The 19886-nt window shown below is 44.3% G+C and overlaps 1 protein-coding gene across 1 annotated transcript in view; it reads left to right on the plus strand.

The window, feature by feature from the left end:
* clpb (ClpB family mitochondrial disaggregase) overlaps positions 1-19886 on the plus strand; it is a 101930-nt gene that overhangs the window by 14809 nt on the left and 67235 nt on the right. The window contains exons 3-5 of the mRNA XM_059646865.1: positions 3320-3406; positions 12870-12973; positions 18647-18775. Coding sequence (XP_059502848.1) covers positions 3320-3406; positions 12870-12973; positions 18647-18775 — 320 coding nt within the window. The remainder of the gene's footprint in view (positions 1-3319; positions 3407-12869; positions 12974-18646; positions 18776-19886) is intronic.

Here is a 19886-nt window from a genome sequence, read left to right on the forward strand (position 1 = left end):
TACGACCCCAGCCTCCCTGTTTGCAAACCAGCCACAGGTCATTTTGGCTGGGATCTGCTAATTGCTGAACTGACAGCACACTGTCTCTTGCATTCTCCCTCTGCTGAGCTTGTGAGGAGGATTCAGCATCTACAGCTATGAGGATTTTCTGGACCTCCGCCAATCTTAAGCAGTGAATGATTCAACAGCAAGAGGGATGCAGCCCAGAAGCAAGGCTGATGGAATGCTGCCCTGTATCCCAAAGGCTGGAATACAGTGGGTGGTAACTTGGTCCCTGGGTGGATAATATCTGGAGTACTGTGTTCCTCTGGTCATTGCAACTAGAAAGAATGCACTGGCCTTTATAACAGCCGTTTGCCAGTATGATACCAGGGACAGAAAGGTTAGCTCATTAAACCCCAGTGTCGTTCTAGCAAACTGCTGTGTGTGTTTGTGCTTTTGCGTTATTACAATAGGATGTGCCAGATGCATGGAGGGTCTTTTAAATCAGTCAAAGGATCTTTAATTCAAGTAGGTGCCTGCATGAAACAGTATCACTTAACACGAGAACTTCTGCCGCACTGACCAGATGGGTTCCATCTGTTTTCTTTTGGGACAGTTTATATCCATCACACGTAGCCAGGCACCTCAGCTAGTCTGACTCAACTATTGTATAACCAATGTACAACTGTCTCATTGCACAGTCAAGTACACTATTGCACTCCTACTGTATAATACAGCATACAATGTTCTCTTTCCAAGATAACTGCACTCCTCTATTCCAGTCTCTTGAGCATCCTGATTTTCTTCGTTCCACTGCAGGTGGCCACGTAATTAGCTACCTGAGCTTTGGAATTCGCTGTCTAAGCCTCCCCCTCGCTTGCTTTTACAGTCCTTCCCAAAAGACCAAGGTTTCAGGTACTTGTGCTAAAATGAACTGGATTAGAACATAGAACAGTACAGCACAGTACAGGCCCTTCGGCCCACGATGTTGTGCTGAACTATTATCCTACTAAAATCAAACTACCCTGCATACCCTATATTGCACTGTCCTCCATGTGTCCATCCAAAAGTCGCTTAAAAGTCTGTCACTACTACCGTCAGCGCGCTTCACATACTCACCTCTCTCTGTGAAGAACCTACCTTTGACATCACCCTTATACCTTCCTCTGTAGAACTCACTGCCCCAGAAGGCTGTAGAAGCCAAGTCATTGAGTGTATTGAAGATTGAGACAGCTAAGTTCTTGATTAGTAAGGGGATCCATGGTTACAGGGAAAGGGCAGGAGAATGTGGCAGAGAAACATATCAGCCATGATTGAATGGTGGAACACACTCAGAAGGCTACGGAAATTTGGCATGGCACAATAACTCACCAACTTTTATAGATGCACCATAGAAAGCATCTTATCCAGATTGACCACAGCTTGGTACGGCAACAGATGTGCCCAAGACCACATGAAATTACTGATAGTTGTGAACACAGCCCAGTCTGCCATGCAAATGTCCTTCCATTGGCTCTGTCTAAACTTCCGACTGCCTCGGCAAAGCAGCTGACATCATCAAAGACCCTTCCCACCCCCATTATACTCTCTTCCACCCTCTTCCCTGGGGCAGGAGATACAAAAGTTTTAAAGTATGTACCAACAGATGCTTCCCCACTGTTATCAGATTTATAAATGGACCTCTCATATTAGCGTTGATCTTTCTGTGCTCCTGTGTAGCTGTATCACTGTTCTACATTCAGTTCTGTTACCCTGATGTACTTATGTAAAGTAAGATTTCCTGGTCAGCATGCACAACAGTACTTTTTACTGTATCTCGGTACATGTGACAGTGATAAATCAAACCAAATCAAAAGCCACTCACCATCCTGACTCGGAAGTATATCATTGTTCCTTCACTGTCGTGGGGTCAAAATCCTGAAATTCCCTCCCTAACAGCATCGTGGGTTTACCTACTGCATACGGACTGCAGTGATTCAAGAAGGTAGCTCATCACCACCTTCTCTAGGGGTAAATAGGGATGGGCAATAAATTCTGGGCCCAGTCAGTGACACCCATGTCCCCTGAATGAATTAAAACAAAATTCCTGTGTGGCTCATTGTGGCATTTTGTCCAGTTATGCTACTTGAAGCACTCTGGGTCATTTTATTATGCTAATGGGCACTATATAACTGGAATGTTGTTCAAAGTACAAGGTATTTTGAGACCAATAAACTGTTTCCTTTGGCTGGAGGGTTGATAAACTGAGTGCAGAGATTTGAGCTGATGGATAAGGGAACCACAGGGGAATTTAGAATTAGTTTTACAGAGTGAATCGTTATGATCTGAAATGTATTGTTCACAAGGAAGCAGATTCATTAATAACTTTCAAAAAGGAATTGGATAAACACTTGAAGTGGGTAAATTAATCACGTTATGAGAAAATAAGTAGGGGAAGGGGGTACTAATTGGAAATCTCTTCAATGGAACCAGTACAAGCATGATGGGCCAAAGGGTAGGCACTGCTGGGACTAGTACTTCATAGAATCATACAATCTCTACGCTGTGGAAGCAGGCCATTCCACCCATTGAGTCCATACTGACCCTCTGAAGAGCATCCCACCCAGACCCAAACCCCATATCCTATTCCTGTAACCCTGCATTTCCCCATTGGTTCACCCACCTAGCCTGCACACCCCTGTACATTATGGGCAATTTAGTATGGCCAGTTCACTTAACCTGCATGTTTTTGACTGGACTTGCATTTCTGTAATTGCTATCTTTTCATTAATTCTGCACAATTCAGAGAAGGATTACTAGGCTAATACCTGAATTGGGAAAGTTGTTTATGAGGAAAAGATGTACAGGCTGGGTTTGTAACCACTGGAGTTCGGAACAATAAGAGGGAACTTGATTGAAACACAAGGAGGGGATCTTGACATGATCTATACGGAGATATGTTTTGGGAAAACCTAGAACTAGGGATCACTGTTTAAAAATAACAGGCTGTATGTTTTAGACATTGATGAGGAGACATGTTTTCTCATAGGGGCATGACTCTTAGGAACTGTCTAGGAGCAGAGTCTGAGAATATTTTTAAGGCAGAGAGGGGCGTGAAAGGCGAGATTGGGAATGTGGAGTTAACAATCAACCTTCAGCTTATTGAAAGATGGAGCAGGCTTGAGGGACCGAGTAGCTTAGGCTTGTTTGTAATTCATTGTTCGTATCCTGGCCATTGTTTTCCAGTAACAGGTACATGGTCCATAATGAGAGGTGAAGTTTGGCAGTGGGGAAGGGCCAGGTGATATAGTTGTGTGTAAGTCACTGTACTGACTGTGATGCCTTGCCTTTCCTGTAGGTTGCTGTCCTCTGGTGTCCCCGTCTCACATCGGCACAAACTGGGTTGGACCCCACTGATGGTTGCAGCAATGAACAAGAATCACAGGTAATCGCTTCCTCCTACTGAGGTCGTACGACTGTGTGTGTCCTAGTGTGTAACACAGTAGTCCCTGTTGTAAAGTTTAACTCCATTCGCGGAGATTGTGCTGACCCCTCATACTGCTGTTAATGACAGATCTCACTGCTTCTATCCAGGACTTCCCTGTCTAGTTGTCACCCAAGAATAGCTGCAAATGACTTCTCTTCCTGGTGTCTGCGTTGGCTCATCATATTTTACATCTGTTCGCTGCCCTCGCGCGACATCCTCTGAAGAGCATGAGTTGTCACATAAGACCAATAAGAAATAGGAGCAGGAGTAGGCTATTCGGCCCAATGGCAGCCAGCTCGAACTCCCCACCACGCCTCCCTACTCCTCCACTGTTTTTGATGACCACTCCTCTGACATCCGGGACTGGTTGAGCAGGAATTTCCTCCAACAAACTATTGGAAAAACCAAGGCCATTGTCTTCAGTCCCCATCACAAATTCCAGTCATTAGGCACTGACTTCAATTGCTCTCCCTGGCAACTGTCAGAGATTGAACCATCTCTCATGGCCCTGCTGTTTGACCCTGAGATGAGCTTCTAGCTGAGGCACCACTAATACTGTCCATTTCCATCTTTGTAACATTGCCCCTGGGCTCATTTGCTGTTGGATCCCTCGTCAACGTCTTTGATCCTCGCCTCTTGACCATTCCAACCCTCCTGGCCATCTTTTCATTCTCCAGCCTCCAAAAACCTCTAGACGCTGGCTTTCTGGTACCCACTCCCAGACTGCTGTTTCTTAAAAATTTGCCGTCTTATTTCTGAACTCCTACATGACTTTACCGTGCCCGATTCTTGTAATCTTTCCCTGTCTCCAGTACTCTCCGAGATCCCTGACCTCCTCCACACAACCCCGATTTTATTCAATAAAAAAAAGCTTCTATCACTTTTAAAGACAGAGCCAGTGCTGCCAAACCTGCTGTCTTTTTACGCCATTTTTGCTTTTATTTCAGATTTAATTTACCTCACTATTGGCAGCCTTGCCTTCAGCAGTCTAGATCCTGATTTCTGGAATGCATTCCCTCCCAATGCCTCTCTACTGCTCTCTTCTTTTTAAGAACCCTCTCCTTCCAAACTCAACAGGAGAATTGCAGAATCCCCATTGAGAGATTTGCAAACAGTGAGAGGATGGAATCTCTGACAGTGCAGCACTTCCTCTGTACTGTGGGCTGGGCTATCAGCCTGGACTTTTGTGTCAAATCCTGAGGAATGGGGGTGATCAAACCTACAACCTTCCGAGTCCAGTGTAATGCACCCGGCTGTGGTTGATCACTTTGGACGCTGCTCCTCAGGAGGACTACATTATCCTTGGAGTGGGTACCATGGAGAAAGTAGAGGGCTAGAAGATTTAAATTCTTGAGGAAATGTTGTGTTAACTGGTGTTATTTGTCCTTCAATTTAGAAATTACAAATGTCAAAAGGATTCAGTAATTTAAAGAGAGATTTGCATTTCAGTAGCACGTTTCGCATCCTCAGAGTATCCCATGATGTTTTTCAGGCACGGAAGTATTTTTGAAGTTATGACGTAGGAGTGCGCAAATAGCTGCACTAAAAACATTAAGGTTATCAGTCGAGATCATAAATATTTTATTTTGACTCCCCGTAAGTAACAGACATTCATCAGTAGGAACCTATCCTTTGCAAACAAAAGGAATCTGTCCAAGTCTGGTGGCTCGTTTTTTTTTGTTGAAATTTTCTGAGGGCTCGGAAAGCCAGTAGTTCCCCATTACTTTCTCCACGGCAGCACTTCAGCTAGTCAGAATTGACTTGTTGACTAATCAGCATTCAGCTCTGTTAGCCTTATGAAATGTCATTGTTTGAAATTTGGAATTTGTCCTGTGCAAAACTAATAGTTTTGAGTCATCAACAATATCGGGACGCACTCCTTCAAACCAATAGCAGTGGAAACCTGGGGTTGTTTTCCCACCCTCTATTTCTCCCCTGCGGCAGTATTCTCATGACTTGATATACTTTTTGGGTGAGGATGTTAGATGCTGTGAAATAAAGACAACTGGAGTTCAGATACAGACTACTATCCAGTTCAAGGGGCTGAAGGGCCGCTCCAGGGACTTGAGCATAAACTCTATGCTGAAAACTTCTAGGCTGAGGCAGCACTGCCACCTTTCTCAGGATTTGTAAACAGAGGCTCTGTCTACCTTCTGACAGGAACAAGAAGGGTCCTGCACTGCTACTTCAAAGAAGCAGAAGGGAATCTGTCCTGTTGTGCTGTGGCCAACATTTATCCTTCAGTCAGCAGGGCTTAAAGCAAACTAGTCCCTCTCACGTTGCTGTTTGTGGGGTTGAAGAACACAGATGGGATATTGTGTTTCCTACATCCTGAAAAGAATACAAGTTCTTTTTGTTTCTGTCACAGCAGTTTCAAAAAAAATATTGGAGCCCAGTTGATGAGGGAGGATCGGGTCAGGTTGTTTTTGCCCTGTGCCTTGTCCTCCTTCAACCTGCATCATGGGTAAGGTGCCGCTGCACAAGATGACCCTTCAAAGTGCAGCCTGCAAGGTTCCCACTTCACAGGCAAGCATGGAACGGGGTGGGATACGTAGGCACAACAATTTCCACTTCAAAATCCAATTTCAAACAGCGAGCCTCTTCACAAACCTGCTTGCAAGTCTCACTGACCCTGGAGAAACATATCCCCACTGTGCTGTCCTCAGTTCTTTATGGTTCGGAACAAAACGAGCGCCATGCCAGGAGTCAAAAGCGGCAGTGTTCGCCCTCCACTGATCCAGGGCAAGACAGTGCACCCGGTCCCCATGTGCTGGGATCCGAAATCTCTTTTATTTGTTTTTGATGTCCTCCAGTCACCATCTCTTCAGACTTGTTGTGTGTGTCTGTGTGTAACACCTTCAGAAGTCCAGCCTTTGATGGCTCCTGTTTAGAAAAAGATGAGAGGAGGGTGTTAGACGGAGGGGTGGGGGTCACGGGCCACACACTGGGTTGAGGGGAGACCCTCTTCAGCTCACTTTGAAGTCCGAGCGAGTCTGTTTGTGGATCGAAAGAGAGAGGGTGAGTGATGGAAAGACTGAGAGAAAGTTCTGGAGGCTGAGAGGATAAAAAATTCAGCCTTTGGTCTTTTTCTTTTAAGAGCAGAGAGTGCGAAAGCGGCAGACAAAGAGCAGCAATCAAGTGTGACTGTTGTCCCTTTCTGCAGCCGGCTATTGGAATGTAGTGTGTTCGAGGGTAAGGAACTGAGTGGGAAACTCTGAGTATCCTCTAGTTACCTGGCCCCTGTTTCTCAATTTGTCCCATTTAGCTATCCCTGTTAAACACTGATGTCTTCGTCAGGTCAGAACGAATACATTTTGTTTCATTTTTAAACACGCAGAAATGAAACAACACACACACACAAAATACAGGTTTTTTTTAAACAATAGGTGTTTCGCTGTGGATTTGTCTACGCTTTGCAGACTGCAGCAGTTCCAGAAGGTGGCTCACTGCTGCTCTCTCCAGGGCAGTCAGGGACGGACAGTAAATGGTGACCCAGCCAGTGATACCCATGTCCCGTGAACAAATTAAAACAAAGACTTACAGTTGGTGGATATGTGTAAGCTGGGGGAAAAGGCAGGTGAATGTTTAAGGTGTGGTACCATCACCAGAACTCTGTTTGGCAGTAATTAATGCTTTGAAGCGATGTGCAGCATTGGGAGCACTTCTCAAACACTGTGTGCCATTTTGCTCTCCTTATTTAGGGTAGGATATAAATCAGTTGGAGATGATTCAGGGAGATTTACAAGGTTGATACCTGGAACAAGCGGATTGTCTCATGAGGAATGTACGAATATCCATAATGCAACATGCGCAGAGAGGGGCTGTGATGTCGGTTGGCCACAGGAGGGTCTGCACATGTGCAGCTGATGCCGGCAATGCCGGGATGCTGCTGCATTCCCTGCGCAGTGGCGTCAGCAGCTGCTGCGTGTCTGGAACTCGGACAAGGAGACGGTGCAGAAAGTGAGGTCGGGGGTGGGTGGGGGTGGTGGTGGTTTGCAACAGGCACAGCCCCAGTCCCCAAGCATAGTCAGCCAGTTCTAGGAACATGTTGGGATTGGGCCGGACACTGGGTGCAGTTGCAGCGAAAGAGAGGCAGCCAAGGGGACACGTGTGGGGTGAGGAACTCCTCTTTATCAGCCCTTGCTTCCACCCCTGCCTCCAAGTTGTCAGCCAGGCCTCCAGAGACTGACTTGTGCTGCTTTTCTCCAGTTCCACAGAGGGCCTGTTCTTACAAGCATCCTCTGGCATTTATAGCCTGCTCAGCCTGTGAGGGAATATTAGACAGACTGGGTTTTCCACTGGAGTTAAGAAAAGTGAGGGATGATAAAAGATCATAAGATGTAGGAACAGAAGTAGACCATTTGGCCCATTCAGTGAGATCATGGTTGATCTGATACCCTCAATGCCACTTTCTTGTTTTTCTCCGTAACCCTTGATTCCCTTACTGATTAAAAATCTATCTCCGCCTTGAATATACTTAAGAACCCAACCTCACAGCATCCTGCAGTAAAGATTTCCACAGATGCACCGCCCTTTGAGAGAAGAAATTCCTCCTCATTTCTGCCCTAACTGGCTGTCACTTATTCTGAGGTTGTAATGTCTGGTGCAGAACTCTCCTAGACTAGTGGGGATGTGTACATGGGGCCCAACTGTTCGCAATATATATAAATGATTCGAAGTTGTGGACCAAATGTAATATTTCCGAACTTGCAGACACTAAAAGTAAGCAGGAATGTGTGTTGTGAGGGAGATGTAAAAGGCAAATTTTCAGTTGGATTTGGACAGGCTTGGAAAAGGTGCAGAGGAGATCTACCAGGATGTTACCTGGAATGAAGGGAAAGTCTTACGGGGAAAGGTTGAGAGAGTTAGGGCTTTTCCCTTTAGAACAACGAAGGATGAGCAGTGACTTGATAGGGGTGTACAAAATGATCAGGGGTATAGATAGAGGTGACGCCCAGAGATTTTTTCCTAGGGTGGAGGTACCTATTACGAGGGGGGTGTAGTTTTAAAGTGAGTGGAGGTAGATATAGGGGAGACAGCAGAGGTAGGTTCTTTACTCAAGGGTGGTAGGGGCGTGGAATGCGTTGCAGAGAGGGTAGTGGAGTCGGCCTCGTTAGGGGCATTTAAGTGGCTATTAGATAGGCACATGCATGACAGTATAAGGTAGGGGTGGGGGTTAGATAGACCTTAGGTTTAGGGAAACGTTTGGCACAACATCGTGGGCTGAAGGGTTGTACTTTGCTGTGCAGTTCCATGTTTTATGTTCATGATTGGGCAAGAACATGGCAAATGGGATATAACTTGGAGAAATATCAGGTTATCCTCTTTTCTGGGAAGAACACGTGCAATTTAGAGAATACAAGTTGCATTCCTAGAAGCAGCAGTCAGGAAATGGAAAAGATGGAGGAAGTCAGGAAAATCGCAATCATCAGGGAAATGGCACTGAGTAAGTTGTTGGAGCTAAGACCTGAAAAGTGCCTAGTTCCTGATGGACTTCACCCTGGGGTAATGAAAGAGGTAGTTCTTAAGATAGTTGATGCATTGGTTTTAATTTTCCCCAAATTCCCGAACATATATCAAACAGAAGATGTTAGTAGCTATTATTAAGGAAGTTATAGCAAGGCACTTCAATGAAATCAAGGTAATCAGAGTTTGCAGGGCTTTGTGAAAAGGAGATTATTTTTGACCAATCTTTTAGGTGGATGTATAGTACTTAGATTTTAAGAAGGTATTTGATAAGGTGCCACATCAAAGGTTATTGCTGAGCATAAAAGCACATGGTACAGCGATAGTTTAGCCGGATAGCAGGAAACAGAATACAGGCAAAATTGATCTTTTTTCCCATTGCTAAACTGAAACAAGTAGTGTTCTCATGCATGAATCGAAAACGGCTAGTGTATAGGTAAAACTAGTAATTAGGAAAGCTTACAGAATTATGATTTATCGTGAGGGGAATTGAATGAGAAAGTAGGGTGGCTATGCTTGAGTTATACAGGGCACTGGGGAGACCACAAGTGGTTGGAAGCACACAGCAAGCCAGGCAGCATCTGGAGGAAAGGAGAAGTCAATGTTTTTGGTATTACTCTTATTCAGGATCCGATCAGTTTGAAATGGACAATGAATTCCAGCCTTGGCAATGAGCCCACGTCCTGAGAATGAATGGTTACAGCCATTGCATAGATCTCTGGTCTGAAACGCAGCGCTACCCACTCGTGTTCAACTCATAATTACCCAATCAGCGAGGATTAATCAGTGTAATTCTTGCCCCCCGGAGCAGCAAGCTCTAGGTTCAAGTCCAGTCCCAGGACATGAAGCCGTCAGAAGGCAATGGCCTCGTGGTACTTTCGTTGACTGTTAATCCAGAGACCCAGATAATGTTCTGGGGACCCAGATTTGAAACCTGCCATGGCAGATGGTAGAATTTGATTTCAATAAATATCTGAAATTAAGAATCTAACGATTACCATGAATCCATTGTCAGGAAAAACCCATCTGGTTCACTAATGTCCTTTAGGGCGGGAAACTGCCATCCTTACCTGGTCTGGCCTACATGTGACTTCAGACCCACAGCAATGTGGTTCACTCTGAACTGCCCTCTGGGCAATTAGAGATGAGAAGTAAATGCTGACCTAGTCGGTGATGCCGTCATCCTGTGAATAAATAAAGAAAGAAAAAAATTGGGTGAATGGTTCTGTGCAGTGCTGAGTGAGTGCTGCACTGAGAAAGGTGCTGTTTCTCACCTGAGGTGAAAGTAAAAGGTCACAGCACTATTCAGAGAAAAGCTGAGGGCTTCTTTATCATGCACTAATATATTTTGAGTAAGCACATGCTCTGACCAATTTCATATTCTGTTTTTAGGGGCTTGCTGTGCGTAAATTTCCTTCCACTGTTCCTACATTGGTGACAGCTAGTGTAGTGCATCATTGGCTCATTTGTATCCTGAGGCTGTGAGTGGCACTATAGAAATGCAAGTCTGTCTTTCTTGTGTAAATTTCACCAAGCTACAAATCAGCTGCATAAGCCACTCGGGAGCCTTTCCAACAGATGTTTATTCAAAGTTGGAGTCTTGCTCCTGATCCAGGGCATTGCAAGCGGTTTGATGTGATGCCCCGGATATTTATATAGCAATCCAGTGGCCCCACTGCTCAGAGGAAAGCCATGTCCATATTTAATTGACCCCTCATGCATTCTATTTTCTAGTGCCCTGGCCTTTGTGTATGTCCAGGAGTCCCTCGGGGATCAGCAATCGCCCTGGTTCACTGCACATGACTACCCCTTTCCCTCAGGGTTTTGCTAAGCTCAATAAGATCAACTTCCCCTCATGCCCCCAACCCCATCTCCACTCCAAACCCTGTTAAGGTTTGGCATATTCAATTACAATCACAATTTCTCAAGTTTAGCTGTTTGAAAGAATGATATCCTCAACTTTTGCCTGAATAAACTGTGTTTTACATTCTCTCATTGCTTTCACTGTTTCCTCTCTCATTCTCTTTCTCTTTACTTGTCTGGCTGTGTCTCTTTTACGCCCCCTCACTCGCCAAATCTACACACCATCTCCCTGATCCTCCTGTCTCTCCAACTCATTCTCTTGGCCTTTTCCTGTCTTCCCCCGATCTCTTGCTTCCTCTGTCTATCTGTGTCTATCTCTTTCATTCTGTCTGTCTGTCCCTCTTTCTTTCCCCCTCTCTGACCAAGTTTGTCTATCTGTCCGTGCCTCTCTCCCCCTCTCCCCACCTCTCTCTCTATATATCTATATCTATACCTCTCTCTTTCTCTCTCTCAGTCGCTGCCTCTCTCTATGTTTGTCTGTGCCCTTCTCTCTCTCTCTCTCTCTCTGTATATGTGTATATATATATATCTCTATCTCTCTCTCTCGCTATCTGTCTCTCTCTCTCGCTGTCTCTCTCTCAATCCCCTGATCTCTTTCCCTCTGTCTCTGTGTCTGTCTGTCTATGACTCTCTCGCGCTCTTTTGTATTCTTCACCCCTCCCCACCCCAGTCCATCTTTCTCTCAGCTGTGGCTGCAGTAGGATGCACCCTTGATTCAGATAAGGTAAAAGCCTTTGTCATTGAACATTGACCCACTGTTCCCCTCAGTATTATAGTTGGTGCCATAAAAGCATGTGCATTATCCAGGCCTTTAAAGTGATGTAGATCGGTCAGATTAGGCCATGCTCACCTCCTAGGATCACTGCTGGTGAGAATGGCCATTCAGCCCATCTGGTTCCATTAACCCTAAGCAAAATGCCAACATCAAATATTGGAATGTCTGATTGTTTCTTAAACAGTTCCAGGTTCTTGCTTCCTGTGCACTGAGATTGCTCTGTGTGATGGAAGATTTTTTGATAATGGTATGGACATAAGATATAAAAATTACTAGAGACGATCCTGCCATTGCTCCTGTGTTCAGTAAGAGCTCCATTACTCTGTCGCTGGCATCATCAAGGTCTTGTGTTCCTTCTCTTAACCAGCACCTTTCCAGTTTAAGATATTCTTTGGACTGTATCTTTTTGGTCACCTGTGCTACGACCTCTGCATGGCATAGTGCCACAGTTAGTGTGACACTTGCTTTCAGACAGTTTACTATATGAAAAGGGAGACAATGGTATCATGGTAATGTCATTGGGATCGCCATGAAAAGGCCGACGCTAACACAGTGAGGACATGTGTTTGAGTATCGCTGCAGCAGCTGCTAACTTCAATTAATAAATCCGAAATCAAGAGTTACTCTCCGCAGTGGTGATCATAACAACAGGCATTGATTGTTGTAAAACCCATCCAGTTGACTAATGCCCTTCAGGGAAGGAAATCTGTTGTCCTTCTCCAGTCTTTTTATTTGCTTGTGGGACATGGGCATCGCTGGCTAGACATAAAATATAAAAGTTACTGGGGACAATGGTACCAATTATTGCCCATCCCTATCTGCTCGCCAACTGAGTGGCTTGTAAGGCCGTTTCAGAGGGCACTTGAGAGTCAACCACATTTCTGTAGGTCTAGAGTCATATGCAGGCCAGACTAGCTAAGGATTGTAGTTTTCTTCCCTGAAAGACATTAGTGAGCCAGATGGGTTTTTCTGACAATTGACAATGGTTTCATGGTCCTCCCTAGATTCTTAATTCCAGACATGTTTTGAATTTGGATTCCCCCGTCTGCCATTGTGGGATTCAAACCTTAGTCCTGAGAACCTGAGCTAAGTTTCTAGATTAATAGTCTAATGATAATACTGTTAGGCCATCACCTCCCCACAGTCTGGCCTGCATGTGACTCCAGACCGACAACAATGTGGATGACCATCCAGTTCAAGGTTAGTTAGGGACCGATGAAAGATGTTGACTTTGCCAGTGACACCCACATCCCATGAAAGAATAAGGAAAGCACAAGCTGGTATTGTTGCTGACCACTGTCTGTTGTTTTTCCACAGTGTGGTGAAGATTCTCTTAGCTGCTGGTGCAGATCCAAATCTTGGAGATGGGTTCTGTAACGTGTATGAGACATCAAGGGAGAAACGCATCCACTCTCTAGAGGGTATGTAATTTGGCCTCACGGCTACATATTACAAAGGGATGCCAAAGTGCCCATATCCTAACTTGTACTATGGGTGGAGTCCCCCCACCCCTGAGCTATAGTGACTCCTAGTTGAGCAGCACCTCAGTTGCTTAAAGTGCTCCATCACTGTTTTCACTTTCATCCCATTCCAATCTCCATATTAATATCCAGCCTTATAGTCCTTCAAAATATTTGCACTCCTCTTGCTTGCCTAGAAACCAAGCTCTCGAGCACAAGCTCTATGAGCCTCTCTTCCTTTGCCTTTAAGACACTCAGTAAAATCCACCTCTTTGATCGAGGCTTTAGTCACTGGTCCTTGGGTCACCTTACGTGCCTTCGTGTCAGTACTTCCCCAATTACACTGCAGCCATGCACCTTGGGACATTTTGCTAAATGAAAGGCATTGTGTGTGTTTTGCTTGTTCAGAGTTTGACCATAATGGATAGATTTTATTCTGTAATTAGATAGCACTTGCTGAACAATCCCGATTACATCAAAAATGACAGTAACTATCAATTTGAATTTATCAGTCAATACTGTATGATTTACATCTGCTGCTGGAAGCCACATATATTCAGTTTCAGGGGAACTGTCCACTGCAGGAAAAAAGAACATGACCAGGAACTGTGCCTTTTTACAGTTGACCAGAAACACACGGGCAGTAATTTCCGGGTGCATTCTTCTGGGAAATGCCTTGGCCAATCGGAGCCAACGAGCCAATCAAACCGGCCCGTAATCTGGTGCCTCTATTGCGCCCTTTGACATTTGGCATTCTTGCACCTGGCCTGATGACCATGAGACAGAGATTTAGACAAATGTAACCTCACAAGAGTGAGAGTCTTTGGGACTCTCTTCCAAGCTGGAAGCAGGTTTCTTGAATGTTTTTAAAGGAATGATGGATACCTAATGAACGAGTGGGTGAAAAGTTGTTGAGGGTAGGCAGGAAGATGGAGTAAACAGATCAGGTATGATGTTGGAACAGTCTCAAGGGGCTGAATGGCCTAGCCCTGCTTCCAGTTTAAATGTTCATACGGGATGAAAGGCTTCAACGACATGTCTTCTTTTTCCCCAGATTGTTTACGTAAGTGTGGTAAAGAGCCTCACCTATTTAGGGACACCCCAGTAAAGGTTAGCAAAGTTTCTTAGAACTGAGTTAATGTGAACTACCTGATTTTTTTTTAACAATCCTAGCTGATGTTATTACTGGACAAGGCAAATCCAGATTGGCTTGATACATCATATTTTGGGAGATTTGAACGAGAGTCTTTCACTGAAACACGAATATCCAGTGCTGTAGAGTCCAGTTTAACAATAAAACAAAGCCAAGAATTAACCAAATGATTTACATATAATATTTAAAGATTTTAAAACACTCAGTAAAAATATAATTTCATTTATCCCCAAAAACATTATTTCATAATAGAGAGAACTTCTTCTTTATACACCTCTATAGTCTTTAATTTAACCATGGTTTCAAATTCTAGTGTTGAAAATCTGACCTCTTCTTTGAACTTTCATTCAACTGTGCTTAAATTTTCTCAGCTTCACATAATCCCATCGGGTTTTAACCTAACAGTTCTGATCTGGAACTTGTACTAAATTCCTTACTCCAAGATAATTTCTTTTTTAATTATCTTCTCCCTTTCTGAGGGGCAACTGCTTTACACATCTGGAGCCAGGCAGAATCTTGAAGAACTGTCCAGACTGACTATAAAACTTTCTGTTCCAAACTATAGGTATTTTCCCTGATCACAAGAAAAAAATCACATCCCTGACCTTCTAATGCACAACCTTTGGACATTGTTTGATCATACATTTCTCCCATTGTACACAAGGACTAATCATTCTCCATGAAGACTTTTTCTCAGTGTTTTTAAAAGAAAACTGACCAACATTGTAGAAAAACTTTATAAGTTAATCATTAAACCTCTTCAGATACTCTGAAAACCCATGTGCCAAAAATCCAAACATAATAATACATGATGTGAAGTAAATTTAATACATTCTCTCATGTGAATCCATGCCTCCAAGAAAGGAGTATTGAAACTAAACAAAGGCACAGGATTTGTTGCTCAGGTAATGACTTGTTTGATGGTGTTCATTTTTATAGTGTGGCAATCTTGTGCTAACAGAGGGCTACTCTGTGAATTGCAAATTGACACAGGTTTCACCTCTCTGCTGTTTTTCTTTTTAATTCACTTGTGGGACGTGGGATGTGGGTGTCGCTGGCTGGACATCCCTTATGGCCCGTCCCTGGCTGCCCTTGAACTGAGTGCCTTGCTCACTCGTTTCAAAGGGCAGTTGAGAGTCAACCAAATCACTGTGGGCGAACATAGGCCCCTTTTAAAATAAATCTGGAGACAGTTTTGGGGAGCAGAGGATCTAAAAAGATATTCTGCCTCAGTCTTTACCATGGAAGATAATTCAAACATCCCATTAGTACTAAAGAGCTAGTACTAAAGAAAACTGGCCGGGAATTAGGTGCTGATACCATCACTAAAGAAGTGGTATTAGAAACTGTTCCTAATGCACAATGAATTTGTTGTTGCAGCCTTTCTAATTTGATTAACCCAATCAACATAAAGATTAAAGTCATTCGTAATTATTGCTCTGTTTGATTTATATTCTGCTATTATTTGCTGATTTCTAACCTTTCCGACAGAGTGGTTACTGTATCAGGGTCTGTCAGTACTCCTGCAAATGCCTTCTTTGCTGTTTTCTACCCCCACCAGATGGACTCTGCATCATTGAAGCCTAGATCATCTCTCACAGCTGTCTTCCTTTCATCTCTTATTAACAGTGCTACCCCATCTCCTTTTCCATCCCTCCTAGTCCAAAGATGTGCAGGCTAGGTGGATCGGCCATGCTAAATTGCCTGTAGTGTTCAGGGGTGTGTGGGTTATAGGGGGTTGCGGTGGGATTCTTCAGGAGGCAGTGTGGACTTGTTGGGTCAAAGGGCCTGTTTCCACACTGTAGGGAATCTAATCTAATGTAATCCATGTCTCTGAAAAGTCAAATATCCTTGAATTTGAAGCTCCCCGTTTTGATCTCCTTGTAGTCACGTTGCTGCATAGGCAGTGAGATGATATTCATTTACGTTGGTTTGCACGGTCAGTTTGTCCACCTTATCCTGAATGTATTGTGGGTCTCCCTGCAGCAAATGGAATGCAGTGATTCAAGAAGCCAGCTCACTGCCACCTTCCCAAGGGCAACTAGGGATGGCTTAGCCAGCATCACATTAACAGGGCATCTACCCCTTCAAACAATTGTCAGTGGAAACCCCACGAAAAGGAACGCTGTAATTCAAGTCGGAATCCTCTTTCTCCAAAACCCTCACAGAACTCTCAGTCATAAGCCCAGTCCTTTATTCCTCATTATTTAATTCTGCTTCACCAATTTTGTTTTTTTTTGTCATTCTTGTTCTTAATTCTTAATTTTCAATAGTTCTGGATGAAAACTGTTATTCAACTCATTCATTGAGGCCCAAGATGCTTCGTTGCCCTCACCACCTTGAATTTGAGTACCAAGCAAGTTACAGTGCAAAGGGACCTTGTGCTGCGGGATGGTACAGTCTCACTAATAGATTCTTCACCAGACACCTCACTTCTGCTTTCCCAGTGGTGGAGGAGGAGGATGTTGCAACCTTATGGGTTGGGGCAACAAAAGGAGCCATGTCTTGTACCTCCCAGGAATTGCCAGCGACCAGGGGTTCTTACTGAAACTGCTCCCCTCCCACCAACCACGATCCTTACTGAACCTGAAAATACCACTGCAGCTGTCACAATTGGTTGTGCTCCGTTAAGTCAGCACAGGCAGACTTAGAGACAACACAGTGTGATGCTGAAGGAACACAGCTGGCCAGCATTACAGGAGCAGGAAAGTTGACTTTCAAGTTGGGAACCTATTTTCTGAAAAAGGATCCTGACCCGAAACATCAACTTTCCTGCTCCTCTGATGCTGCTTGGCCTGCTGTGTTCATCCAGCTCCACACTGCGTTGTCTCTGACTCCAGCGTCTGCTGTTCTTGCTATCTCAGACAGACTTACAAGTAGATTACCACAGACTGTGTCTCCCCATTAATGTCTCATCCAAAAACGAAATATAAAATCAATTTGATGAACAGGAGAGCCCCCTTCCTGGGATCTTGCCATGCTAAAAATGGCTGCCAAATTTCCCAACATTGCTTATCAATGTAATTTATCACAAGCAATGATTATGACAAGGCTTGATCTAAATTCAGACAACAAAGAAGGTGCCATTCAGCCCACTATGCCTGTTCAAGCCTTTTATTAGAAGCCTGCCTGACTTCATTTTGAAAAGAAACTGGATTCAAATCGAATAACTTTAAGTCATGGGAAAATCAATCTCTTTAAACAAATGAAATCGGAAGAATTATTTTAGCTTTGTTCACAATTTAATTATTTCGTTCTGTCTCTCTTCCCCACCCCAGCCAAACTGCTGATCTGTCTATCTTCGGTGCCCTTTCTCTTTCTCTCTTACCCTCTACTTATATCTCTCCCTGTCTCTGTCTCTCTCTTTTGTTTTGTGTTTTTTTTTAATTGTCAAATGTTACGGAAATATTGCCAGCATCTGTTTCAGTGCCTGCAGAGACAAAGAAGTGAAATTTTCCAGCCAGCTCTGGGTGATGGATGGTGCAGGATTCTCCAGCTGACACTTTATTGAGTTTTCTGTAGTTATCTCATGCACAGACATTTTTTACAAATGATGACTGCTCTGTCACGTCGAACCATGGGGGAAAACAACAATAATGTTTTAATCTTTTTATAGCGGAGGTTGCTAGTATCTGATATTCATCTTCCGTGGCAACTGCTGTTCCTTACACTTTCAAGATCTGAAATAAAAGGGGTCTCCGCCCAGTAAATAATTTTTGAAAACACATACACGCAACCTCTTAGACTTCCAGGTGTCATGTTTGGTTATCTGTTTCTAGGTCTTCTTTCTTATTGTGAAATGCTTAAAGGCAAATTCATGAAGATTGGAACTCATAGAGTTGGAATCCATGGAGACATGGCCAGTGAAAATCTGGCAAGATTCCTTACCACCCCCATGCCGCCATATCCAAAAGAGTAGTTTCCTTCTCTTGATTTTAGGATGTCAGGGCCCAGGATCAGGATGGCAATGGAGGTTTACTCCATGCTACCAGGGGTGAAAGATACTTGAGGAGCTGGGATCTTCTCAGAGAAGAGCAGGGCAAGGGAATGAAGAACCCAGCGTTTGCGTCATACCTTGGGCATCCTGAAGGACTTGATAGGCAGTGAAACATCATTAAAGTGCAGTCAGTTTTGTAAGGTGGGAATTATGACAGTGTGGTACTCTCTCAGCACTGACCCTCTGATGGCACGGCGCTCCCTCAGCGCTGACCCTCCGATGGCCCGGCACTCCCTCAGCGCTAACCCTCCGGCGCAGTGCTCCCTCAGCACTGACCCTCCGACAGCGTGGCGCACCCTCAGTGCTGACCCTCCGGCGCGGCGCTCCCTCAGTGCTGACCCTGCCACACTGTGGCGCTCTCTCGTTGGTGCAGTATGAGGGCCAACCTGATATAGTGCTCAAGATTTCTCCATGGATATTATTAGAACGTACTGGGAGACATATATTTATAATGATGTTTGCCACCTTTTTTTATTGCCCACAGTGCTGGTGACCAGAGAAGATGAGTTCAGTAACCGGTTGAACACACGTGCCAGTTTCCGTGGCTGCACTGCACTACACTATGCTGTCCTGGCTGACGACTACCAGACAGTCCAGTTGCTGCTTGAGGCTGGTAAGGAATTGCTCTCGCTTAGTCTCATAATCGAACCTTGCAAATCAACCCACTTTGCCTGTGCAAACTCCTCAATACAATCTTCCCACCAGTTCCACGCTAAAGGAGCTTGGGAAAGAAGGGAGATCAAGAGAGTAGGAAAAGAGCATGGGAAAGAAAGGAGAGTAACAGGCCTGTTACTCCCTTCAGTGGGATCATGCCTCCACTGTGTCTTAACTCTGCCTGACCACCTCGGCTCCATAGCCTTTAAAATTCTTATTGGACAAACGACCATTAGTGTCTTTTTTGACATGTTCTGTAGAGCTTAAGTAGCTCTTTTGAGGGGAGAAAGTCTGGATTTTTCCTCTGCTTTGGGTGTGAGGAAATGTTTCCTGAAAAGTCTCTGTAGTGGAGAGTGACTGTTGTCAGGCTGGTCGAATGCAGGCTATTATTAGGAAGCATTGAAATGTAGTGTAGTCACTGGCAGTCTGACTGTAACGGGGCGCAATGTCGGTCACTGGCAGTCTAACTGTAACTGGACGGGGAAGGCCATTTTGTCCATGTGCTTGTGTAAGCTGTGTTAAAGAATGATCTAGCTCATCCTGTCACCTCACTCTTCCCCATAGCCCAACAAATATCTCCTCTTCAGGAATATGTTCAGTTCATTTTCAAATATTATGTTCTGATTTATTTCTGTCTTATGAACATACTGATGAGGAGTAGAAAGAGGCTGTTCAGCAGTTCAAGTCTGCTCTGCGATTTAGTAAGGCCTTGGTTATCTAACTGTGGCCTCTACTTTCCTGTCGACCCACTGTCCCTTTGATTCTGTAGACAGTCAAGAATCCACCTAACTTCACCTTTAGAATATTCCTTGACCCCCATCTCTTCCTCACTCTGAAGAAGATGATTCCAAAGACACATTAACTTCTGAGGAAAATCATTTCTGCTGTTCTCCGTCTGAAATAGGATATCCTTTATTTTTAAACCACGGTCATGATTCTTATCTATCTTCGAACAGGAATCATCCTTTCAGATCCACCCCACAGGATTTTTTGTTTCTCTAACCTTTCCTTCATTTCAGCAATCAGTCAAGTGAACCTTCTCTAATCAGTTTCTAGAGCAGTTGTGTCCC

The sequence above is a fragment of the Stegostoma tigrinum genome, chromosome 6 (genome assembly GCF_030684315.1).
Source record: "Stegostoma tigrinum isolate sSteTig4 chromosome 6, sSteTig4.hap1, whole genome shotgun sequence".
NCBI classification, from domain to species: Eukaryota; Metazoa; Chordata; class Chondrichthyes; order Orectolobiformes; family Stegostomatidae; genus Stegostoma; species Stegostoma tigrinum.